The sequence below is a fragment of the Saccoglossus kowalevskii genome, chromosome 22, assembly GCF_978046115.1.
Source record: "Saccoglossus kowalevskii chromosome 22, keSacKowa6.1, whole genome shotgun sequence".
In the NCBI taxonomy this organism is placed as follows: Eukaryota; Metazoa; Hemichordata; class Enteropneusta; family Harrimaniidae; genus Saccoglossus; species Saccoglossus kowalevskii.
In genome coordinates, this window is record NC_140662.1 from 17,178,187 (window position 1) to 17,202,570 (window position 24,384).

Here is a 24,384-nt window from a genome sequence, read left to right on the forward strand (position 1 = left end):
GCATTCCTAAGACCAAGAGCCACTATGTACATGAAGCCATTCTGTCATGCACACTGACTTGTGAAGGGTGTTATGATGTGAAAAGTGGCAGTGGAATCAGAGGTTGCACATCTACCATATGATCTCAGATTTTCTGTTGTCAACAGTCTTAGTGGTAATAGATGATTTTCCGCACAATTGCAAGATCTCGCGAATTGCATGAAACACGCGCGCCGAACGTCTGCCACAAAAATCGAACGATTTAATTATGAACTAGATTTTCTTTATTTCGTAGCTCACATCGAACGGCCGATCTTAGACAGGGAAATATTCCGTTTGAATACCCTTACTTCATCGATATGTGTCATAATCAAATGTGTACAGCACATTATTAAGCATGCAAATATCCCCCAAAATAATTTTTGTCAAATCCGCGCGATGTCAGTCGCCGCTACGACGCTATGACCTTTGTTTGTCCTGTTTTTACGTTCGCTTTCACGCATAACTCGGGATCTCGCAGTGAACGGAAAATAGTCTATTGCACTATATATAGGTGTGAATTAAAATGTGTGACTTTTTTCACTGGACCATGTATGATGTTGATAGATTGCTCCTTTGCGGTGATGCAAGGAACAAAAGTTTGTTCAAGCATGGAGTCTATGACCAGGTCACTTGAAAACTAGCGACAATTATTGCCCTAGATGCAAGTTTAATAGTCGGCGGCGATGACAGTATGACCAAGCACATGGTCTAGATACATACCACACAGTGTTGAATGCATGTCTGCCTTCACTTTTCAAGACTAACCATGCACCTTATATACTATGGTTCAGCAACCAATCAGGCCAATGTTTCGATGAAATCCTGACAGAATAAAAGCCGTGCATGGTATAAGTAGATCCAATGTGGGGTATATGCACTGCTGGCAGAGACCGAACATGACCATGTAGACTCACCACTGGCCATATGGCTACATCCCTATGAACTATCATGAATTGCAGCAAGGTCCTATCGAATAGACTAAATAGGACAAACATATCCCTCGCTTTCTTTATTGCTGGAAAATCTACTGAAGTGGAAGCTAATAATATGTTAATGTTTGTCCGAGCTTGTAACTGCTTGTAGTTTACGCACAATTTAGCCCCCACCTTTTATGTGTCAGTTACTGTAGCTTAGCCTTGTGCACCTCTGCATACAGTTGCAAAAAGTGTTTATGACTGATAGTATGCATTAACTTATTCTCGATGTTAATCACATGTAATATTATCAATTCAAATAATATGGGTGCATGGAAATTTAAAGGACTAGAGTATATTTCTTGAAAATTGAAGAGAGTATATTTATTTAAGCGTATTTCGCAACTTAAAACAGAGAACACATATATCTGTATATAATAATCCAGTTGCTATCATATTGCGGTTAAATCATACATGTCAAGCCTCAGACACTAATTACAATAAAACATTGTTATTTGTTGAGAAATACTGTACAACAGTAACGTAAATGTTAAAGTTAATACCTTCAAAACAAATGTTTCGATTACTATTAATAACTACGTAAATTACAAACACATGAAGCTAAACAACTGTTTTTTATTCATTTAAAGAGTTATAATGCATGTAGTGGAAATGAATGATCAAAAAGTCGAGTATACAAAAAGGGCTGCATTGTCTGTATATTACATCATCATTATAATATTTATGCTCGGTTGCATTTGTTCCATGATAGTAGTTGAGTCGGCCATTTTTAGATGTAAATTAAGGACTGGTTATATTGATACATCATATCCCACCCGGTTGTAATGATTTCTAAAAATTGTCAATGCGCATGCGCGTTGTAGCCGTTAAAAGTGATTCATTAATTCTTGTCTACATATGATTGCCATGTTACATTTATAATGGTTATATACCCTAGGATATCAACTCAGTATCGTACTAATTCATACTCGTTATTCTTTACATTGGTAGGAGTTTCGTAGACATTCTCCTGGATGTCGTTTTTATTGACATCAGCGTAGTGCTGTTTACCGCCAACGATGGATTCGTATTCATTCACCTTGACGTCATTCTTAATGATGGACATGTAATGCTGGTCATTCTCTGTGATATCAGTGTTATCGCTGCCAACGGTATTGTTTAGCTGGTTTGTTGATGATGCGTTTTCAATGCTGTCTCTTCCTTTTTCTTTACTTGTCCTTTTTCTGCGACATAAGACAACTACAACTATAATAGTAACCACTATAACAACCAAGGCAGTCAGTGTACCACTTGCAGATGGTAATACAATATTGGGGTCTGGAAAAGAAAATGGATATAACAATGTTATTTGAGAAAATACTGACACCGGTAAGTCATCTTCTACAGTTATACAAATGCTGTGTACTGCATTATTTTACCCACTATCTACCAAAAGTATCAGCTTTCGTCAGGAACCCATCTCCTAATGTGTTTCAAATCACGAATTTTCTATCAAGCATGTGATAATTTCTTGAGATTTCCTCACCTATGTGGTCGTGTGTTGTAATCGGCGGACCAACAAAAAGTGCACTTGCATTTACCGTAATCTGAATAAAATAATAAGTGAACGTGCTTAAAATGTTTAACACAGTGTGTAATCTAAACAACATAGACGGCTGTTAAACAGTCATTGAAGATGCTGTGTCCGGTTGCTGTCAAATATCCAGTTAGTAGTTGTCAAGAGAAGTTCCATGTACAATCTATTACCTAAAAATATCGATTAAGGCATAAGTATTGCATCCACGTGAAATTATCAAAGCATATGAACTGGTCTGGTAATATATAGTTGTATCGTCTTATTAAAATAAACTTGGGATAAAGCGTGTAAATGAACAATGGCCACAGAGGATACAGTATACATGTATATGCACATAACTAGGACGGGGTGGGTCACATATAACCGCTCGACCAACCCTTCTATGACAATTTAAAGCAAGGCTGACACTTGTACGACTTTTCGTGCCATTTTGGGGCACGAACTGGGAGGCTCCCGCACTGCTCACACGTAGTTCACGACGAGTTCACGAATGCGTGCCCCTCAGTGTCCACGTTAACACGAACTGGCACGAGTCCATGCATAGTTTACGCATAGTTTGCGCATAATTTACGCACTTCCCACATTGGCACGACGAGTTTGCGCAATTCGGACGGTGTCGTGCCGACTTGGGCAAGTCATATAAAAAGAGGGCCTCCCCAAGCCCTGGTCATTTTTTGGCTGTTTTGTTTTAGGCAGGTTGTCTCTGTGATATAAGTTGTCTCTGCATTGATGGCACGAGTAGTTCACGACTACTTTACGCACTTCACGAAAACTTTGCGCATGGAACGAGCAGCTCACGGCGAGTTCGCCATTCCAGAGATTGCCAGCAAAGAGACAACTCATCACAGAGACAACATGCTTAAAACAAAGCCGTGGCACGACTTGCCACGACAAAATCGTGGCCAAAAGTTGTGCCAGTGTCAGCCTTGCTTAAGTCACGCGTAAAATTACCATATTCTGTTTGGTATAAATAATGCTTTTCTGAATTAACTGTACCTGGGCCGATCTTGTCGTCGTGAGCATGGCATTGTTTGTTATTGTGACTGTAAATAAATAATCATATTCTTTATTTTCTTCGCGGTCTTCGGTTGTTATGCCCAGCAAGTCTTCATTGAGTTTCACGTCATAATCCCTAAAATAACACTCACCATCTTTCGGTATGCAAGCACAGCTTGGAAGATCACACAGCGAAACACCAATCTGAAAACAAAGATATACACCAGTAAGGCATAGCAAGAATCGCGTTAGACACACCCGTGCGGTCAATAATTTGTTTATCTTTAAACTCTACACTTTACACAACAACATTGTTATTCGTTCATTTGCGAGCGGTATATGTGCTTATTTGGCGTATGTACACAAATTATGTTCTAATTATACGGACATACCAGTGGCCTTCTGATAGCTATGTTTTCCTCGCCAAGTGAAACGTTGACGTCCGACATGGCAGTCAAATTCCAATGAATATTAAGTAATCCACTATGCTCGTCGAAGGTTCGAAAAATAATCCTGGATGCGAAAACAATGGGTATTTAAAACCAACAAAGGTGAGAAAATGGTGTCCCAAATTCTGGAACTCGTGGAGGGACTTTATATGTATGGTGTGTCGTGAATTAGGAATATGCAAATAACAAATGCGTACCACGTGTTTTCATGCATCAATATCGCCACACGTTTTGTAGACCAGTGAGCGTAAGGTGGGTGTAAAAAATGTAATTTCATTTTCTGATCACAGTTTGATTATCTGTTATTTGTGTGGGAAGTAATTATTGACTAATAAAGTAAAGGGAAGACTCGTGGAGAAGAACATTTTCTTCAGACAATTTTGCAAACATACGGTTCTTCCTTTGACACATGTCTCCCATTTGCCGCTTTCTAATATAATTAAGAACTCATATGACTCATCACAAGGCTTTAGCGATGTATTAATAACTTCATTTATAAATGATGACATTGTAATCTATTTTTAATGTTTCGCCCGGCGGAACTCACACAGTTTTCGAGTAAAAGTACCCCACTTCCCGACCAATAAAGCTGCAAAAGTTATTTTTGATATACACGGTCATGAGTTGAGTTCGGCTGAGATGTTATATCGCCGAAATGATATGGAGTATAATGTACCGAAACAAAAATAAATGTACCTCGTATGTGATTCATCGATCATTGGGATATCATGAATCTCTGGTGGTGACGAATCTACGTGAATCAGTACATCATCCTGGTTTGTATTGCCCATCACGTCTGTAGCTCTCACCCATAAATGAATGGAATCGCCATCACCACGTGGTATATTAAATATTTGCTTCTCTACCTGCAGAAAAAGAAACGTCAGTTGAAGACAAATGATATAGACAATCAGAAACCAAACAATATACAAGGTTTTGGACAAAAAATATACTCTAGTAGTGGTATGCGGATTGAACGTCACCACTCACCATAATATTGTCAACGTCTTGCCAGTTTCCAGAAGGAGAGTTTATAGTGCGCCCTCCCTGGTGGTCTATGTCGTAGTTTACTTCGAAACGCACGATTGCATTGATATTTAGTATTGCCTCACGTGATCTGGTAGTTGGAGGTTGACCTGTGACTTCTTCATACTCTGACGTCAATGGAGGTGAATTATCTTCAATGGCATTCAGGAATTTATGTTTCCTGTGAAACCAGTTATAAAAGTGTCCTGGCCATCGCAGCACTACCTGTGAGGGAGTCATTGCATACATTTATAGAGTATAACAGGGCATATCATTAGCATGAGACACAGTGTGATGTCCAGTACAACTAGCTATTAAGGTATATATAGAATTGGGCAACCCAATTAATGTCGTGTTCGGCGTTTCGTCGATTCTGTCTCTATAACACTCAATCATAACATCATATTCACAGAGTTTGGTGCGTTTTCCAGCGTCTAATAAGGAACTCCAAGTCCCTTTACCTGTGACCCAGTATGATTCGTGTCTTGAAGATCAGTTTGCCAAAGGTATGTGGTCTTTTTCACTGCAGAGTCAACCCAGATAGGAAACTGGTCTGTTGTAGTAACTCCGTTGATGTCATCAAATATTAGGAATCGCCTGGCTCTAACATGGTTACCAGCTATGTCGTCAACAGTAAGTATGACACAATACACTCCTGAAATGTAAATAAAAATAAAAATAAAACTATAAATAAAACAACATTATAAAGGGTCAGTTGAATTTCTAAGTTCTATAGGTAGTTGAATACATTGCACTATGTAGTCGGTAGATCTACTATACCTGGGTTACTTAATGAGATAGTGAATGGTGTAGCTGGTAGTTCTACTATACCTGCGTTACTTAATGGGATAATGAACTGTGTAGCTGGTAGTTCTAGTATACCTGGGTTACTTAATGAGATAGTGAACGGTGTAGTTGGTAGATCTACTATACTTGGGTTACTTAATAAGATAGTGAACGGTGTAGCTGGTAGATCTACAATACCTGGGTTACTTAATGGGATAGTAAACTGTGTAGCCGGTAGATCTACAATACCTGGATTACTTAATGAGATAGTAAACTGTGTAGCTGGTGGATCTACTATACTAGGGTTACTTAATGGGATAGTAAACTGTGTAGCCGGTAGATCTACTATACCTGGGTTACTTAATGAGATAGTAAACTGTGTAGCTGGTAGTTCTACTATACCTGGGTTACTTAATTGGATAGTAAACTGTGTAGCTGGTAGATATACTATACCTGGGTTACTTAATGGGATAGTAAACTGTGTACCTGGTAGATCTACTATACCTGGGTTACTTAATGGGATAGTAAACTGTGTACCTGGTAGATATACTATACCTGGGTTACTTAATGGGATAGTAAACTGTGTACCTGGTAGATATACTATACCTGGGTTCCTTAATGGGATAGTAAACTGTGTAGCTGGTAGGTCTATTATACCTGGGTTACTTAATGGGATAGTAAAAAACTGTGTACCTGGTAGATATACTATACCTGGGTTACTTAATGGGATAGTAAACTGTGTACCTGGTAGATATACTATACCTGGGTTCCTTAATGGGATAGTAAACTGTGTAGCTGGTAGGTCTATTATACCTGGGTTACTTAATGGGATAGTAAAAAACTGTGTACCTGGTAGATATACTAAACCTGGGTTACTCAATGGGATAGTAAACTGTGTACCTGGTAGATATACTATACCTGGGTTACTTAATGAGATAGTAAACTGTGTACCTGGCAGATATACTATACCTGGGTTACTCAATGGGATAGTAAACTGTGTACCTGGTAGATATACTATACCTGGGTTACTTAATGAGATAGTAAACTGTGTACCTGGTAGATAAACTATACCTGGGTTACTTAATGGGATAGTAAACTTTGTACCTGGTAGATATACTATACCTGGGTTGCTTAATGAGATATTAAACTGTGTACCTGGTAGATATACTATACCTGGGTTACTCAATAGGATAGTAAACTGTGTATCTGGTAGATATACTATATCTGGGTTACTTAATGGGATAGTAAAATGTGTACCTGGTAGATATATTATACCTGGTTTACATAATGGGATAGTAAACTGTGTAGCTGGTAGTTATAATATATCTGGGTTACTTAATGGGATAGTAAACTGTGTACCTGTTAAATATACTATACCTGGATTACTTAATGAGATATTAAACTGTGTACCTGGTAGATATACTATACCTGGGTTACTTAATGGGATCGTAAACTGTGTAGCTTGTAGTTCTACTATACATGGGTTACTTAATGGGATAGTAAACTGTGTGGCAGGTATATATACTATACCTGGGTTACTTAATGACATAGTAAACTGTGTACCTGGTAGATATACTATACCTGGGTTACTTAATGGGATTGTAAACTGTGTACCTGTTAGATATACTGTACCTGGGTTACTCAATGGGATAGTAAACTGTGTACCTGGTAGATATACTATACCTGGGTTACTTAATGGGATAGTAAACTGTGTACCTGATAGATATACTATACCTGGGTTACTTAATGGGACAGTAAACTGTGTACCTGTTAGATATACTATACCATGGTTACTCAATGGGATAGTAAACTGTGTACCTGGTAGATATACTATACATGGGTTACTTAATGAAATAGTAAACTGTGTACCTGGTAGATATACTATACCTGGGTTACTTAATGGGATCGTAAACTGTGTAGCTGGTAATTCTACTATACATGGGTTACTTAATGGGATAGTAAACTGTGTGGCAGGTAGATATACTATACCTGGGTTACTTAATGAGATAGTAAACTGTGTACCTGGTAGATATACTATACCTGGGTTACATAATGGGATTGTAAACTGTGTACCTGGTAGATATACTGTACCTGGGTTACTCAATGGGATAGTAAACTGTGTACCTGGTAGATATACTATACCTGGGTTACTTAATGGGATAGTAAACTGTGTACCTGGTAGATCTACTATAGCTCGGTTACTTAATGGGATAGTAAACTATGTGGCTGGTAGATATACTATACCTGGGTTACTTAATGGGATAGTAAACTGTGTACCTGGTAGATATACTATACCTGGGTTACTTAATGGGATTGTAAACTGTGTACCTGGTAGATATACTGTACCTGGGTTACTTAATGGGATTGTAAACTGTGTACCTGTTAGATATACTGTACCTGGGTTACTTAATGGGATAGTAAACTGTGTACCTGGTAGATATACTATACCTGGTTTACTTAATGGGATAGTAAAGTGTGTACCTGGTAGATATACTATACCTGGTTTACTTAATGGGATAGTAAAGTGTGTACCTGTTAGATATACTATACCATGGTTACTCAATGGGATAGTAAAGTGTGTACCTGTTAGATATACTATACCATGGTTACTCAATGGGATAGTAAACTGTGTACCTGGTAGATATACTATACCTGGGTTCCTTAATGGGATAGTAAACTGTGTAGCTGGTAGGTCTATTATACCTGGGTTACTTAATGGGATAGTAAAAAACTGTGTACCTGGTAGATATACTAAACCTGGGTTACTCAATGGGATAGTAAACTGTGTACCTGGTAGATATACTATACCTGGGTTACTTAATGAGATAGTAAACTGTGTACCTGGCAGATATACTATACCTGGGTTACTCAATGGGATAGTAAACTGTGTACCTGGTAGATATACTATACCTGGGTTACTTAATGAGATAGTAAACTGTGTACCTGGTAGATAAACTATACCTGGGTTACTTAATGGGATAGTAAACTTTGTACCTGGTAGATATACTATACCTGGGTTGCTTAATGAGATATTAAACTGTGTACCTGGTAGATATACTATACCTGGGTTACTCAATAGGATAGTAAACTGTGTACCTGGTAGATATACTATATCTGGGTTACTTAATGGGATAGTAAACTGTGTACCTGGTAGATATATTATAGCTGGTTTACATAATGGGATAGTAAACTGTGTAGCTGGTAGTTATAATATATCTGGGTTACTTAATGGGATAGTAAACTGTGTACCTGTTAAATATACTATACCTGGATTACTTAATGAGATAATAAACTGTGTACCTGGTAGATATACTATACCTGGGTTACTTAATGGGATAGTAAACTGTGTACCTGTTAAATATACTATACCTGGATTACTTAATGGGATAGTAAAATGTGTACCTGGTAGATATACTATACCTGGGTTACTTAATGGGATAGTAAACTGTGTGGCAGGTAGATATACTATACCTGGGTTACTTAATGACATAGTAAACTGTGTACCTGGTAGATATACTATACCTGGGTTACTTAATGGGATTGTAAAACGTGTACCTGTTAGATATACTGTACCTGGGTTACTCAATGGGATAGTAAACTGTGTACCTGGTAGATATACTATACCTGGGTTACTTAATGGGATAGTAAACTGTGTACCTGATAGATATACTATACCTGGGTTACTTAATGAGACAGTAAACTGTGTACCTGTTAGATATACTATACCATGGTTACTCAATGGGATAGTAAACTGTGTACCTGGTAGATATACTATACATGGGTTACTTAATGAGATAGTAAACTGTGTACCTGGTAGATATACTATACCTGGGTTACTTAATGGGATCGTAAACTGTGTAGCTGGTAGTTCTACTATACATGGGTTACTTAATGTGATAGTAAACTGTGTGGCAGGTAGATATACTATACCTGGGTTACTTAATGAGATAGTAAACTGTGTACCTGGTAGATATACTATACCTGGATTACATAATGGGATTGTAAACTGTGTAGCTGGTAGATCTACTATACCTGGGTTACTTAATGGGATAGTAAACTGTGTAGCTGGTAGATATACTATACCTGGGTTACTTAATGGGATAGTAAACTGTGTACCTGGTAGATCTACTATACCTGGGTTACTTAATGGGATAGTAAACTGTGTACCTGGTAGATATACTATACCTGGGTTACTTAATGGGATAGTAAACTGTGTACCTGGTAGATATACTATACCTGGGTTCCTTAATGGGATAGTAAACTGTGTAGCTGGTAGGTCTATTATACCTGGGTTACTTAATGGGATAGTAAAAAACTGTGTACCTGGTAGATATACTATACCTGGGTTACTTAATGGGATAGTAAACTGTGTACCTGGTAGATATACTATACCTGGGTTACTTAATGGGATAGTAAACTGTGTACCTGGTAGATATACTATACCTGGGTTACTTAATGAGATAGTAAACTGTGTACCTGGTAGATATACTATACCTGGGTTACATAATGGGATTGTAAACTGTGTAGCTGGTAGTTCTACTATACCTGGGTTACTTAATTGGATAGTAAACTGTGTAGCTGGTAGATATACTATACCTGGGTTACTTAATGGGATAGTAAACTGTGTACCTGGTAGATCTACTATACCTGGGTTACTTAATGGGATAGTAAACTGTGTACCTGGTAGATATACTATACCTGGGTTACTTAATGGGATAGTAAACTGTGTACCTGGTAGATATACTATACCTGGGTTCCTTAATGGGATAGTAAACTGTGTAGCTGGTAGGTCTATTATACCTGGGTTACTTAATGGGATAGTAAAAAACTGTGTACCTGGTAGATATACTATACCTGGGTTACTTAATGGGATAGTAAACTGTGTACCTGGTAGATATACTATACCTGGGTTCCTTAATGGGATAGTAAACTGTGTAGCTGGTAGGTCTATTATACCTGGGTTACTTAATGGGATAGTAAAAAACTGTGTACCTGGTAGATATACTAAACCTGGGTTACTCAATGGGATAGTAAACTGTGTACCTGGTAGATATACTATACCTGGGTTACTTAATGAGATAGTAAACTGTGTACCTGGCAGATATACTATACCTGGGTTACTCAATGGGATAGTAAACTGTGTACCTGGTAGATATACTATACCTGGGTTACTTAATGAGATAGTAAACTGTGTACCTGGTAGATAAACTATACCTGGGTTACTTAATGGGATAGTAAACTTTGTACCTGGTAGATATACTATACCTGGGTTGCTTAATGAGATATTAAACTGTGTACCTGGTAGATATACTATACCTGGGTTACTCAATAGGATAGTAAACTGTGTATCTGGTAGATATACTATATCTGGGTTACTTAATGGGATAGTAAAATGTGTACCTGGTAGATATATTATACCTGGTTTACATAATGGGATAGTAAACTGTATAGCTGGTAGTTATAATATATCTGGGTTACTTAATGGGATAGTAAACTGTGTACCTGTTAAATATACTATACCTGGATTACTTAATGAGATAATAAACTGTGTACCTGGTAGATATACTATACCTGGGTTACTTAATGGGATCGTAAACTGTGTAGCTTGTAGTTCTACTATACATGGGTTACTTAATGGGATAGTAAACTGTGTGGCAGGTAGATATACTATACCTGGGTTACTTAATGACATAGTAAACTGTGTACCTGGTAGATATACTATACCTGGGTTACTTAATGGGATTGTAAACTGTGTACCTGTTAGATATACTGTACCTGGGTTACTCAATGGGATAGTAAACTGTGTACCTGGTAGATATACTATACCTGGGTTACTTAATGGGATAGTAAACTGTGTACCTGATAGATATACTATACCTGGGTTACTTAATGGGACAGTAAACTGTGTACCTGTTAGATATACTATACCATGGTTACTCAATGGGATAGTAAACTGTGTACCTGGTAGATATACTATACATGGGTTACTTAATGAAATAGTAAACTGTGTACCTGGTAGATATACTATACCTGGGTTACTTAATGGGATCGTAAACTGTGTAGCTGGTAATTCTACTATACATGGGTTACTTAATGGGATAGTAAACTGTGTGGCAGGTAGATATACTATACCTGGGTTACTTAATGAGATAGTAAACTGTGTACCTGGTAGATATACTATACCTGGGTTACATAATGGGATTGTAAACTGTGTACCTGGTAGATATACTGTACCTGGGTTACTCAATGGGATAGTAAACTGTGTACCTGGTAGATATACTATACCTGGGTTACTTAATGGGATAGTAAACTGTGTACCTGGTAGATCTACTATAGCTCGGTTACTTAATGGGATAGTAAACTATGTGGCTGGTAGATATACTATACCTGGGTTACTTAATGGGATAGTAAACTGTGTACCTGGTAGATATACTATACCTGGGTTACTTAATGGGATTGTAAACTGTGTACCTGGTAGATATACTGTACCTGGGTTACTTAATGGGATTGTAAACTGTGTACCTGTTAGATATACTGTACCTGGGTTACTTAATGGGATAGTAAACTGTGTACCTGGTAGATATACTATACCTGGTTTACTTAATGGGATAGTAAAGTGTGTACCTGGTAGATATACTATACCTGGTTTACTTAATGGGATAGTAAAGTGTGTACCTGTTAGATATACTATACCATGGTTACTCAATGGGATAGTAAAGTGTGTACCTGTTAGATATACTATACCATGGTTACTCAATGGGATAGTAAACTGTGTACCTGGTAGATATACTATACCTGGGTTCCTTAATGGGATAGTAAACTGTGTAGCTGGTAGGTCTATTATACCTGGGTTACTTAATGGGATAGTAAAAAACTGTGTACCTGGTAGATATACTAAACCTGGGTTACTCAATGGGATAGTAAACTGTGTACCTGGTAGATATACTATACCTGGGTTACTTAATGAGATAGTAAACTGTGTACCTGGCAGATATACTATACCTGGGTTACTCAATGTGATAGTAAACTGTGTACCTGGTAGATATACTATACCTGGGTTACTTAATGAGATAGTAAACTGTGTACCTGGTAGATAAACTATACCTGGGTTACTTAATGGGATAGTAAACTTTGTACCTGGTAGATATACTATACCTGGGTTGCTTAATGAGATATTAAACTGTGTACCTGGTAGATATACTATACCTGGGTTACTCAATAGGATAGTAAACTGTGTACCTGGTAGATATACTATATCTGGGTTACTTAATGGGATAGTAAACTGTGTACCTGGTAGATATATTATAGCTGGTTTACATAATGGGATAGTAAACTGTGTAGCTGGTAGTTATAATATATCTGGGTTACTTAATGGGATAGTAAACTGTGTACCTGTTAAATATACTATACCTGGATTACTTAATGAGATAATAAACTGTGTACCTGGTAGATATACTATACCTGGGTTACTTAATGGGATAGTAAACTGTGTACCTGTTAAATATACTATACCTGGATTACTTAATGGGATAGTAAAATGTGTACCTGGTAGATATACTATACCTGGGTTACTTAATGGGATAGTAAACTGTGTGGCAGGTAGATATACTATACCTGGGTTACTTAATGACATAGTAAACTGTGTACCTGGTAGATATACTATACCTGGGTTACTTAATGGGATTGTAAAATGTGTACCTGTTAGATATACTGTACCTGGGTTACTCAATGGGATAGTAAACTGTGTACCTGGTAGATATACTATACCTGGGTTACTTAATGGGATAGTAAACTGTGTACCTGATAGATATACTATACCTGGGTTACTTAATGAGACAGTAAACTGTGTACCTGTTAGATATACTATACCATGGTTACTCAATGGGATAGTAAACTGTGTACCTGGTAGATATACTATACATGGGTTACTTAATGAGATAGTAAACTGTGTACCTGGTAGATATACTATACCTGGGTTACTTAATGGGATCGTAAACTGTGTAGCTGGTAGTTCTACTATACATGGGTTACTTAATGTGATAGTAAACTGTGTGGCAGGTAGATATACTATACCTGGGTTACTTAATGAGATAGTAAACTGTGTACCTGGTAGATATACTATACCTGGGTTACATAATGGGATTGTAAACTGTGTACCTGGTAGATATACTGTACCTGGGTTACTCAATGTGATAGTAAACTGTGTACCTGGTAGATATACTATACCTGGGTTACTTAATGGGATAGTAAACTGTGTACCTGGTAGATCTACTATAGCTCGGTTACTTAATGGGATAGTAAACTATGTGGCTGGTAGATATACTATACCTGGGTTACTTAATGGGATAGTAAACTGTGTACCTGGTAGATATACTATACCTGGGTTACTTAATGGGATTGTAAACTGTGTACCTGGTAGATATACTATACCTGGGTTACTTAATGGGATTGTAAACTGTGTACCTGTTAGATATACTGTACCTGGGTTACTTAATGGGATAGTAAACTGTGTACCTGGTAGATATACTATACCTGGTTTACTTAATGGGATAGTAAAGTGTGTACCTGTTAGATATACTATACCATGGTTACTCAATGGGATAGTAAAGTGTGTACCTGTTAGATATACTATACCATGGTTACTCAATGGGATAGTAAACTGTGTACCTGGTAGATATACTATACCTGGGTTACTTAATGAGATAGTAAACTGTGTACCTGGTAGATATACTATACCTGGGTTACTTAATGGGATAATAAACTGTGAACCTGGTAGATATACTATACCTGGGTTACTTAATGGGATAGCAAGCTGTGTACCTGGTAGATATACTATACCTGGGTTACTTAATGGGATAGTAAACTGTGTACCTGGTAGATATACTATACCTGGGTTACTTAATGGGATAGTAAACTGTGTACCTGGTAGATATACTATACCTGGTTTACTTAATGGGATAGTAAACTGTGTACCTGGTAGATATACTATACCTGGGTTACTTAATGGGATAGTAAACTGTGTAGCTGGTAGATATACTATACCTGGGTTACTTAATGGTATAGTAAACTGTGTACCTGGTAGATATACTATACCTGGTTTACTTAATGGGATAGTAAACTGTGTATCTGGTAGATATACTATACCTGGTTTACTTAATGGGATAGTAAACTGTGTACCTGGTAGATATACTATACCTGGGTTACCTAATGGGATAGTAAACTGTGTAGCTGGTAGGTCTACTATACCTGGGTTACTTAATGGGATAGTAAACTGTGTAGCTGGTGGATCTACCGTACCTGGGTCACTCAATATGATATTGAACTGTGTAGCTGGTAGATATACTATACCTGGTTTACTTAATGGGATAGTAAACTGTGTACCTGGTAGATATACTATACCTGGGTTACTTAATGGAATAGTAAACTGTGTAGCTGGTAGATATACTATACCTGGGTTACTTAATGGTATAGTAAACTGTGTACCTGGTAGATATACTATACCTGGTTTACTTAATGGGATAGTAATCTGTGTATCTGGTAGATATACTATACCTGGTTTACTTAATGGGATAGTAAACTGTGTACCTGGTAGATATACTATACCTGGGTTACCTAATGGGATAGTAAACTGTGTAGCTGGTAGGTCTACTATACCTGGGTTACTTAATGGGATAGTAAACTGTGTAGCTGGTAGATATACTATACCTGGGTTACTTAATGACATAGTAAACTGTGTACCTGGTAGATATACTATACCTGGGTTACTTAATGGGATTGTAAACTGTGTACCTGTTAGATATACTGTACCTGGGTTACTCAATGGGATAGTAAACTGTGTACCTGGTAGATATACTATACCTGGGTTACTTAATGGGATAGTAAACTGTGTACCTGATAGATATACTATACCTGGGTTACTTAATGGGACAGTAAACTGTGTACCTGTTAGATATACTATACCATGGTTACTCAATGGGATAGTAAACTGTGTACCTGGTAGATATACTATACCTGGGTTACTTAATGAGATAGTAAACTGTGTAGCTGGTGGATCTACCGTACCTGGGTCACTCAATATGATTTTGAACTGTGTAGCTGGTAGATATACTATACCTGGTTTACTTAATGGGATAGTAAACTGTGTACCTGGTAGATATACTATACCTGGGTTACTTAATGGAATAGTAAACTGTGTAGCTGGTAGATATACTATACCTGGGTTACTTAATGGTATAGTAAACTGTGTACCTGGTAGATATACTATACCTGGTTTACTTAATGGGATAGTAAACTGTGTATCTGGTAGATATACTATACCTGGTTTACTTAATGGGATAGTAAACTGTGTACCTGGTAGATATACTATACCTGGGTTACCTAATGGGATAGTAAACTGTGTAGCTGATAGGTCTACTATACCTGGGTTACTTAATGGGATAGTAAACTGTGTAGCTGGTGGATCTACCGTACCTGGGTTACTTAATGGGATAGTAAACTGTGTACCTGGTAGATATACTATACCTGGGTTACCTAATGGGATAGTAAACTGTGTAGCTGGTAGGTCTACTATACCTGGGTTACTTAATGGGATAGTAAACTGTGTAGCTGGTGGATCTACCGTATCTGGGTCACTCAATATGATATTGAACTGTGTAGCTGGTGGATCTACCGTACCTGGGTCACTCAATATGATATTGAACTGTGTAGCTGGTGGATCTACTTGTCCACTCAATACAGGTGGTATTGACCTATATCCCAATACATCACCATATGCTTGCATCTTATATACTTCATACTCGTATCGTAGTATACCAGAAAGGTCGTCATGCCAACCACTATACTGAACAGTTATATCACCCTGTGGTTATTATGGAAATATTAAGAAGTAGTAGTGATTTTTAATTAGCAGTTTGACAAGAACAAGAACGTACAACGTTAAGCTTTGGGACCCTGCAAGTAGGCCAGTCTCACTGGTTCTCACCACGAGCCCTTCTACCAGTAGTCTCAAAACAAAGATAAAACACATAACAAAGTTTAAAAACTACGTAATAGCACTACCACAAGTTGATTTGTTCGTAATTGAAAGTGGGCATGGTCTACAATGACAGTAGGCTGGTTCAGTGTGAGAAAAACAATACATACTATATTTGAAATTTCACAGTCACGCATGACACGACGTGGCGGAGCGTACTCAGGCCACCAAACGTAGCTAACACGAAGCTTGGTATTTATAGCACCATATCAGCAAAATGTGTGCGGAGAAAAAAATAACCAAATAATGTTAACATTCGCTGCCGTCTTCACAAGTCAGTTTATTTTCAGTTTGGTTGAATTCCATTAAGATCACTTAGTCAGCAAAGCGTTATTGTCCAGAAGTGCCACCGACACAGGAAATATGCCACTTAAGAAGGCGAACTAGTCACGTGGCATTGGCACAACGAAACGAAACGACCAGTCTTAAGATATCGAGATATCGACCATACATTTATGTTTGTCAAACAATCCACATTTGCTCCGTATATGATTACACTGTGGTAGGAGTAAAAGTAGTCTATTCGTGGCTTTGGTATGAACGGGTAGTATATTTTGGAGTGCGCTTTTGATGACACGTACATTTACAGACTCTTGGTAAAGAACCAATCTGTAACACTCTATGACGCTCTAATACATAATATGATTTGTAAACAAAATTCTCACTGACCACGTGCTTGAAGTATCAGATCGCTTTGATTTTTGTACAGATCATGAGATCAGGAAATTGAGTTTAGAAGTCATTCCTATACAGCCTTTGAATGCTTGATTCGGGTAATACACACCACGACATTCAATGACGGCTAGCTTCACTATTACAATATTTCAGGATTTTTTGCCAAACCGACTGATTTTATTATACTTTATGGTGGTCACAATAATCAGTGTTTTGCATATAGTAAAAGTAAGAGTGCAACTTTAATGCAACAAAGTTGACTCACAATTTTAGTTATCGCCGGGCCCCTATCGAGCATATTATCAGAGCAACTTCCGGTAACTGTACAATGTGTTGGAGGCTGATAGTCCAGGGTAAAGTCTGCAGTGCGTGCTACATCAATGCCTGTGTAATAATTCTTGGGATTAATCGTATAACCGTAGGTTACATCATAATTTCTTATAGTAATGTAACCACCATTGCGAGCCTTTACTGTGAAGTAAAACCTGCCAAAAAGCAATCCGAAAAGATTATATTCTAAATATTTATGACAAAATGAACTTTGAACTTAAACGCTGAGTTTACTGCCACTTGGTTTGGTGAGACGAGTTTGAATGCGTATGTAAACTCAAATTAATCAATTGTTTAGTTTACAAGATGCAACATTAAAAAATACGATTTATCGAAGCAAAGTTTATATCTCTATCTGTAGTCGTACCTGTCCCCATGTTGAAATGTGAAAACAATATCACCCGTGACGTCACAGTCGTGCATAGCTTGATGTGGAGTGTCCTGAGTGTATCCAATAGAGCACATGACAGTTCCACTTTTGACATTACTTCCACCTAGATAAACACAAGGGGTATTGGATTTTGAGAACATATATTACGCACATTTCAAACAACTCGATATACGTAATGAAGCAAAACTTAACTGCAATTGCTTACCTCTGATAACCCACCAATCATAAGATGCTGAAATGACGCCAACTTTGAAATCTTCCACATAATACTGCTGTGGCCAATCAATGGCGTTAGGACCTGTATAACTGTTATGCCACTCAACCTGGATACGATCTGGTTGGATATTAGTGTAAACAGTTGTAGGTGCCGTCACGTGATCGTCACAGACGGCGTCTGCTCTGTAGTCACCTGTTGTCTGAATAAGTGTTCCCAAGCAGTAATGCATGACGGGCGATGTATTCACTGAAAAACAAGGATACATGTATGTTACTACTTTGGAGAGAGATATAAATTCAATATTGGTATTCTAGTTTAAATTGTATCTGATAATAGCCGAACATTTTGAAAAGAAAATAAACACAGTAAAACGATAACTATGATGGCATGAAAAACCAAATCGTGAAATATTTTTTACAATGATGAAATTTACACACTTACTTCGCAGGCAGTTATAGCCGCTGAAGTTTGGTGCACATGAACACGTTGAGGGCGTTGTTGTGCATTGTCCTGGATAACAAAACTGACTATCTGGACGCCAAGAGCATCTTTCTGTAAGCATACATTAATAATTTTTAATACATTCATATTTTATTTTCAAATAGCCGTCAAGATCTTGTCCAGGTCTCCAGCGAATCAGCCACGCGAATAGTTTTTGCCCTCCCCTTTCCCCAAAAATATTTGATCGTCATCGCGTCCATTGTTGCGAGTACCGTAAGGTAAGTGAACGGTGTGACGGCAGAAAATGGAATAAATTGTGTAAGTATATTAAAAAAACATCACAATATATGCCTGATCGCGATCGGGGGACCCAAATCAGCTAAATACTCTCTTCACTCTTTCATAGTATGAAATAAACTTACGTTCACATATTCTGTTTGGATATCCACCGTAATCTAGCAATTGATATGCAATAATATCTCCACCTCTGTCATAGTTACATCGATGACATGCTTGATTCGTTGATGACGTACACTGTAACTGCTGACAGTTAGCAATAGCTGTACAAGCTGTAAGTAACAACAACATCGACGGAAACATTTCGAATGTATGTTCTATCGAATATGATATGTTAGAAACATTGTGAAATAAAATCCTGAACACACACTATTATCGCCTAACTATATGATGTTTTCCGAGCCCACGCGGACAATATGGTCCATCGTTCAACAAATATCACCAATTGATCTAGTAGTTCCCGGAAAAATTAAATGATCATTTTGAATATCTTGGAAGTCAAATCATACCTGCTTTCTAACCAGTTTTATCTGGTTTTTATCCAATTAAATGCAACGGCGTGTAATTTGAGATTATTTGTAGTCACATTATTGCTCATCAAGTATGCACTGTGATGTTCTCTGATTCAGTACAAATAATGTATAACACTACCATAACATATTTTTTGAAAAGAAATAAAAACAACTGATTTGGGCAAGTGGGTTAAAACATATATTAAGAATAATTTATAAGAAAATGTATTCCATATGCACATCAAAAATACTCGTTGCAGATTATGTTAAAAAATTTAAGGAGAATAAATCTGTATTGTGGTTATTCAAGCTGTTTTAGATAAGAGCCATGTCTACGTAATATGAGAATGCCGCCCTGTGTACATAACTGGGTGCAGTGCTAAATTGTATAATTCAGAGAGTATTTTCAATAGGCTATTGTTGCAAAATGAATAAATCGGTGTAAACTGACACTTGGTCGTTACGCTTGTGTCTAAACCGGGAAAAAACCTTTGATAACCCGTTTACCCGTCTGAATGTGAGTGATATTGGAAATTGTTGATTTGATGAGAATAACACTTACATTATTTTGTTGTAAGTTTATATGCATACTGTGAAGCGAGGTCGAAACTTGAGGCCAGATTACACGATAATATAGTTAACAGATCATAAATGACTTATAAGTCTAACTGTGAAATCCTCATACTTAAAAATATAGCGTCATATTTATCGGATAAACACAATCTTATCCGATGGCTGGTCCGATTAAAATACGGTCAGTTTACTAAACATGCCGTAATTGTACTCGTAGACTGAAATACCACCAATATACGAGTAGTACAATGTCCGGGTGGACAAATATCCAAAACTCGCGTAAAAAGACATCTTTCATTTATGACAATGAACTAATGGATTATTCATTCATCTACTATATTTAATAGTATATTATCAGATCGGAGCTATCGGATTTTCGTCCCGAAGGCTTATTGGAGCGAAACTCGACTCGAGACGACTCGAACTGAATGTGTTTGGGGTTACTTTTACTGGCTCAGACCCAGTGTGTGCGTACTTCTCATTACCGTCACCTATCTACAGGACAGGTTATGTCTGCCATTAGTGGTATGAAGTTACCTGTCGCGGGTAAGCGGAAAGTCACTTAAAACTTATGTATTAGATGTCAGTATCATCTACAATAGAAAGTTCGTGTTGACGAGGAAGTACCCGTTATTATAACAACTCCCAGTAGCCGATTGTCATATTCACATCGCAGCAATAAATAACAACTTACGATATTCATAGCATGTACCATACCACTCATTCACACAACTACAACTCGAGGTTAGAGGGGTGCCGTGACTGTGACATCCGGGGTTGTTACACGGTTGTGATTTTGTAAGTTGTTCCATACACGAACCACCACAGCTAGCAGGAGTTGTCACAGTTCGGGTACCTGTTTGCGTCCCATTCGTCCCACAAGGAACGGAGCAGGCTTCCCATGAATACAAATCCCTGACAACACAATTCTGTGGCCTACAAATTGGTGCACGACGACGACGGCGCAGACTGTCCCAGAACGTGCTAATACCATCGATTAGTAATACAATTATTAGCAGCACAGTTAGACACCGTATGGGATGCATTACGAATAAAACCTGCAATGAGGTAGTTTTGATTCTCACGGTACCTGTGACGCCCTCATTGGATGGAGCAATGCGAGCCCTGAAGATAAACAATACTCTGTTATTAGCAAAGTAAACGATCCGATTGGAGAGTATATCTTCCTCCTCACTATTTAAAAATATGATATTCTTTTGAGCAGCGACCATAATGAATCGAAGGGTTGTGTGGACGTTAGCTGTGGGTCCATAGTTGTCCTGTGTCGGTATTTTGTCTGTAATGGTAGTTTAGTCATTTCTGATACAATATACTTCAATTATAGGTGATGCATCTTTCCTCTCTTTGGATAATGTCTAAAACGGTATTCATAATAGAACGAGAAATGAAACATGTGCACAGTATCTACGGCACCGAATAATCAATAAAGTGTGAACGAGAATTGAAAATACACAACAATGTTGAGATATTAGTCACATTTTAAACACTATAAATCGCATCAAAACATTTAGTCCAATGTCATTTGTTGCTGGTATTATTATGACTAGTTTCTGTCAAGTGTCATTATATGGCATATATATATATTTAGATCTAATATACTCAGTCACGTGATATTGAAGATACTTCGGCTTCTGTCTCTCTCGAGTGGATCTACGTAGAGGTGTCTGCTGACTGGGATGGTTGCTTGGATTGTCAATCAATATGTCCTCATTCTCAGATGTTTGGATCTCAGGATTATCTATTTCCTCTTTTTCCTCATTGATTGGAATCACACTACTACCATTTGGGATCTTTTTGAAGCACGAACTATTCTAGTAACTTGATGATTTCCTCTTTGGACGGTATAGCCATACTGGCTTTGATACGGTAATATAAGTACATAGAGAATATGTAAAATATAAACTGAAAATAAACGAATTTATTTAGATACAACAAACGAACTAATATCAAGCTCACTATTTACAGTGCAGTGCGATATACAGATTCTATATTGTCTTAACTCGAGGGTCTAATAAAATCATTCGCATTGAGTGCTGCCATTCTCTTTGGACGCGTTGTTTTCACATTGTCTATTGTTCGTCGAGTCGCTGAAATTGTATCGCTGACGGACGAACTGTTAGAACTAACATCTTGTACTTCAAGGGGGTACAGTTGTCTTATCAGTCGATTTGTAACGCCGTTCTTTGTCCTTGTGACAGCGGATCTAACTAAGTTATCATTACTATGTACTATGTACGACAGCAAGTTGCCAGTTAACACGTTTGTTCGTGTCCGAATGAACTTGTACAACATCTCGACTTTGATTACGTTATTCGAATGTCCTCTGTCAGTTATCTGCGCGTGTCTTTCTCGTAGCGTCTGCAATTATTCATTTCGCCATCGTTGCCAGAAATGTTCGTGGGGTTTGTCTAAGTGTGTAGCGCGTTTCTGGAGCGCGGATCGTTCGTTGCCGTAACTCGGATCGAGTAACTCGTCGTCATCGATGACGTCATGAGGTAATTGTGTGATCAAACGGCCGTACAACAAGCGCGAAGGTGTGAGAGGTGATGGTTCTTTATTGTTTCCCAAAACATACGTTAATGGTCTGTCATTTATAACAGATTCAACCTCCGTGGGAATAGTGGTTAGTTCGTCTAAGTATACACACGATTTTCTCAATACTTTTCTTAGACACGCCTAAGTAACGCCGATTAAACGTTCATAAAATCACCAAACCAGGGAGCACGCTTTGGAATGAATTTCCACGTAATCCTTATTTCCAAGATAGCTTTTCACTGATTCATTGTTCACTAGCCATTCAATTTCATGCGCGGCGGCGAGAAATGTTGATGCGTTATCCGACACTAAGTATTTAGGTGGAGATCGTCTGGCTGCGAAGCGTCTGAATGCGCGAAGAAAAGCGTCTGTAGTCATGTCAGTCACTAGTTCAAGATGAACTGCACGAGTAACTGCACAAGTGAAAAGACATATATACGACGTGTTGTGTTTGGAAGTTGGAGTTCGATAATAAAGTGTACCTGTGTAGTCTAGTCCTGTAATTGTGAAGGGCACACTCTCTTCTAAGCGGAAGTTTGTGAGTGGTGGCGTAGTAGGTTTCGCGTATGGTTTCCCGCCGAATTTCAGACATTGAACGCAATTGCGGATCATGGCGTTAACAGCTTGTTGAATGCGTGGAATCCATAACCGTTGTCCTATGAATGTTACTGCTGTCGTTGTCCCCGCGTGTAGCACTAATTCATGCGCGTTTCTTATTACAAGTTTGGTGTACGCGTGTTTTCGCGGAATTGGTATTGGGTGTTTTGCGGAGTATTCAATGACTGTGTTTTGTAGGCGACCACCACATCTCAAGATACCACTGTCACCTAGGAATAATTGTAATTGCCTAATTAAAGAAGGTCGCGATTTCGTGTGGTTTCTCAGTGCGCGAATCTCGTCTGAATTACTAATAACTAATTGGCCAATCGACAGTTGGGAGCCATTCTGTTTGTAAATCCGCCGGGTTTTCCTTGATAGGACAATATCGGATATCGTCAAATGTGGCTCTGCGAATTTCACGAACACGGTTTTCTACAAACGTTGGTAGTTTCTTACTTCCCTTGATCCAATGAATTGTAATTTGACTCTCGGACCATAAGACTTTCTTGGTAACGTTCACATTAGTCCGTGCTTGTTATACGTACAGTCCGAGGCGCGCGCCGATTAAAGTAGCCATTAGTTCTAATCTCGGTAGTGTTTCGGCAGTGTGAGTCTTGTTTTTGATATAATAAGTGAAGCATTATTTCCATGTTTGAGATACAGCACAGCACCATATGCCTTTGAACTGGCGTCGACAAATACATGTTGAGTACATTCAGGGTGATATCAATGTCTCTAGCGGAAGGGGTTCATTCCAATCAAACTTTTCTTTCCGCAGTTGTTAAAGAAATAGTTTAGCGCGAACATGGATTGATGAGAGAATCCCAAGTGGGTCGTACAGCGCAAAGAAACATTTTAGCCACTTCCCATTTTGTGACAACTGTGGTTATGGTAGATTTGCGTGCTTCGGAGTATGTCAACGGCATTCCATCAAGGCTGAGTACATTGACAATATCATTCGGGTCGTTATT

The 24,384-nt window shown here is 38.1% G+C and overlaps 1 protein-coding gene across 1 annotated transcript; it reads right to left on the reverse strand.

The window, feature by feature from the left end:
- Positions 1-1,293: 1,293 nt before the first annotated feature.
- Positions 1,294-21,489, reverse strand: LOC144355609 (uncharacterized). The gene is made up of 14 exons (XM_078010671.2): positions 20,952-21,489; positions 19,298-19,444; positions 18,876-18,986; positions 18,423-18,680; positions 18,194-18,320; positions 17,762-17,981; positions 16,464-16,647; positions 5,465-5,658; positions 4,968-5,228; positions 4,674-4,843; positions 3,921-4,041; positions 3,529-3,732; positions 2,482-2,542; positions 1,294-2,273 (listed from the first exon to the last, which is right to left on the reverse strand). The coding sequence occupies exons 1-14, from the start codon at positions 21,487-21,489 to the stop codon at positions 1,903-1,905; spliced, it is 2,967 nt and encodes a 988-aa protein (XP_077866797.1). The 3' UTR covers positions 1,294-1,902.
- Between the last annotated feature and the right edge of the window lie 2,895 nt (positions 21,490-24,384).

What these genes read in the sequence shown, in the direction of transcription:
- LOC144355609 (XM_078010671.2), bottom strand. Translation starts at nt 21,489, where the DNA reads ATGGTCGCTGCTCAAAAGAATATCATATTTTTAAATAGTGAGGAGGAA. An exon ending in TGGTACATGCTATGAATATC is followed by an intron (nt 19,445 to 20,951) that starts GTAAGTTGTTAT and finishes TGTTACTTACAG; the next exon opens with CTTGTACAGCTATTGCTAAC. An exon ending in TATCATATTGAGTGACCCAG is followed by an intron (nt 5,659 to 16,463) that starts GTACGGTAGATC and finishes TTTACATTTCAG; the next exon opens with GAGTGTATTGTGTCATACTT.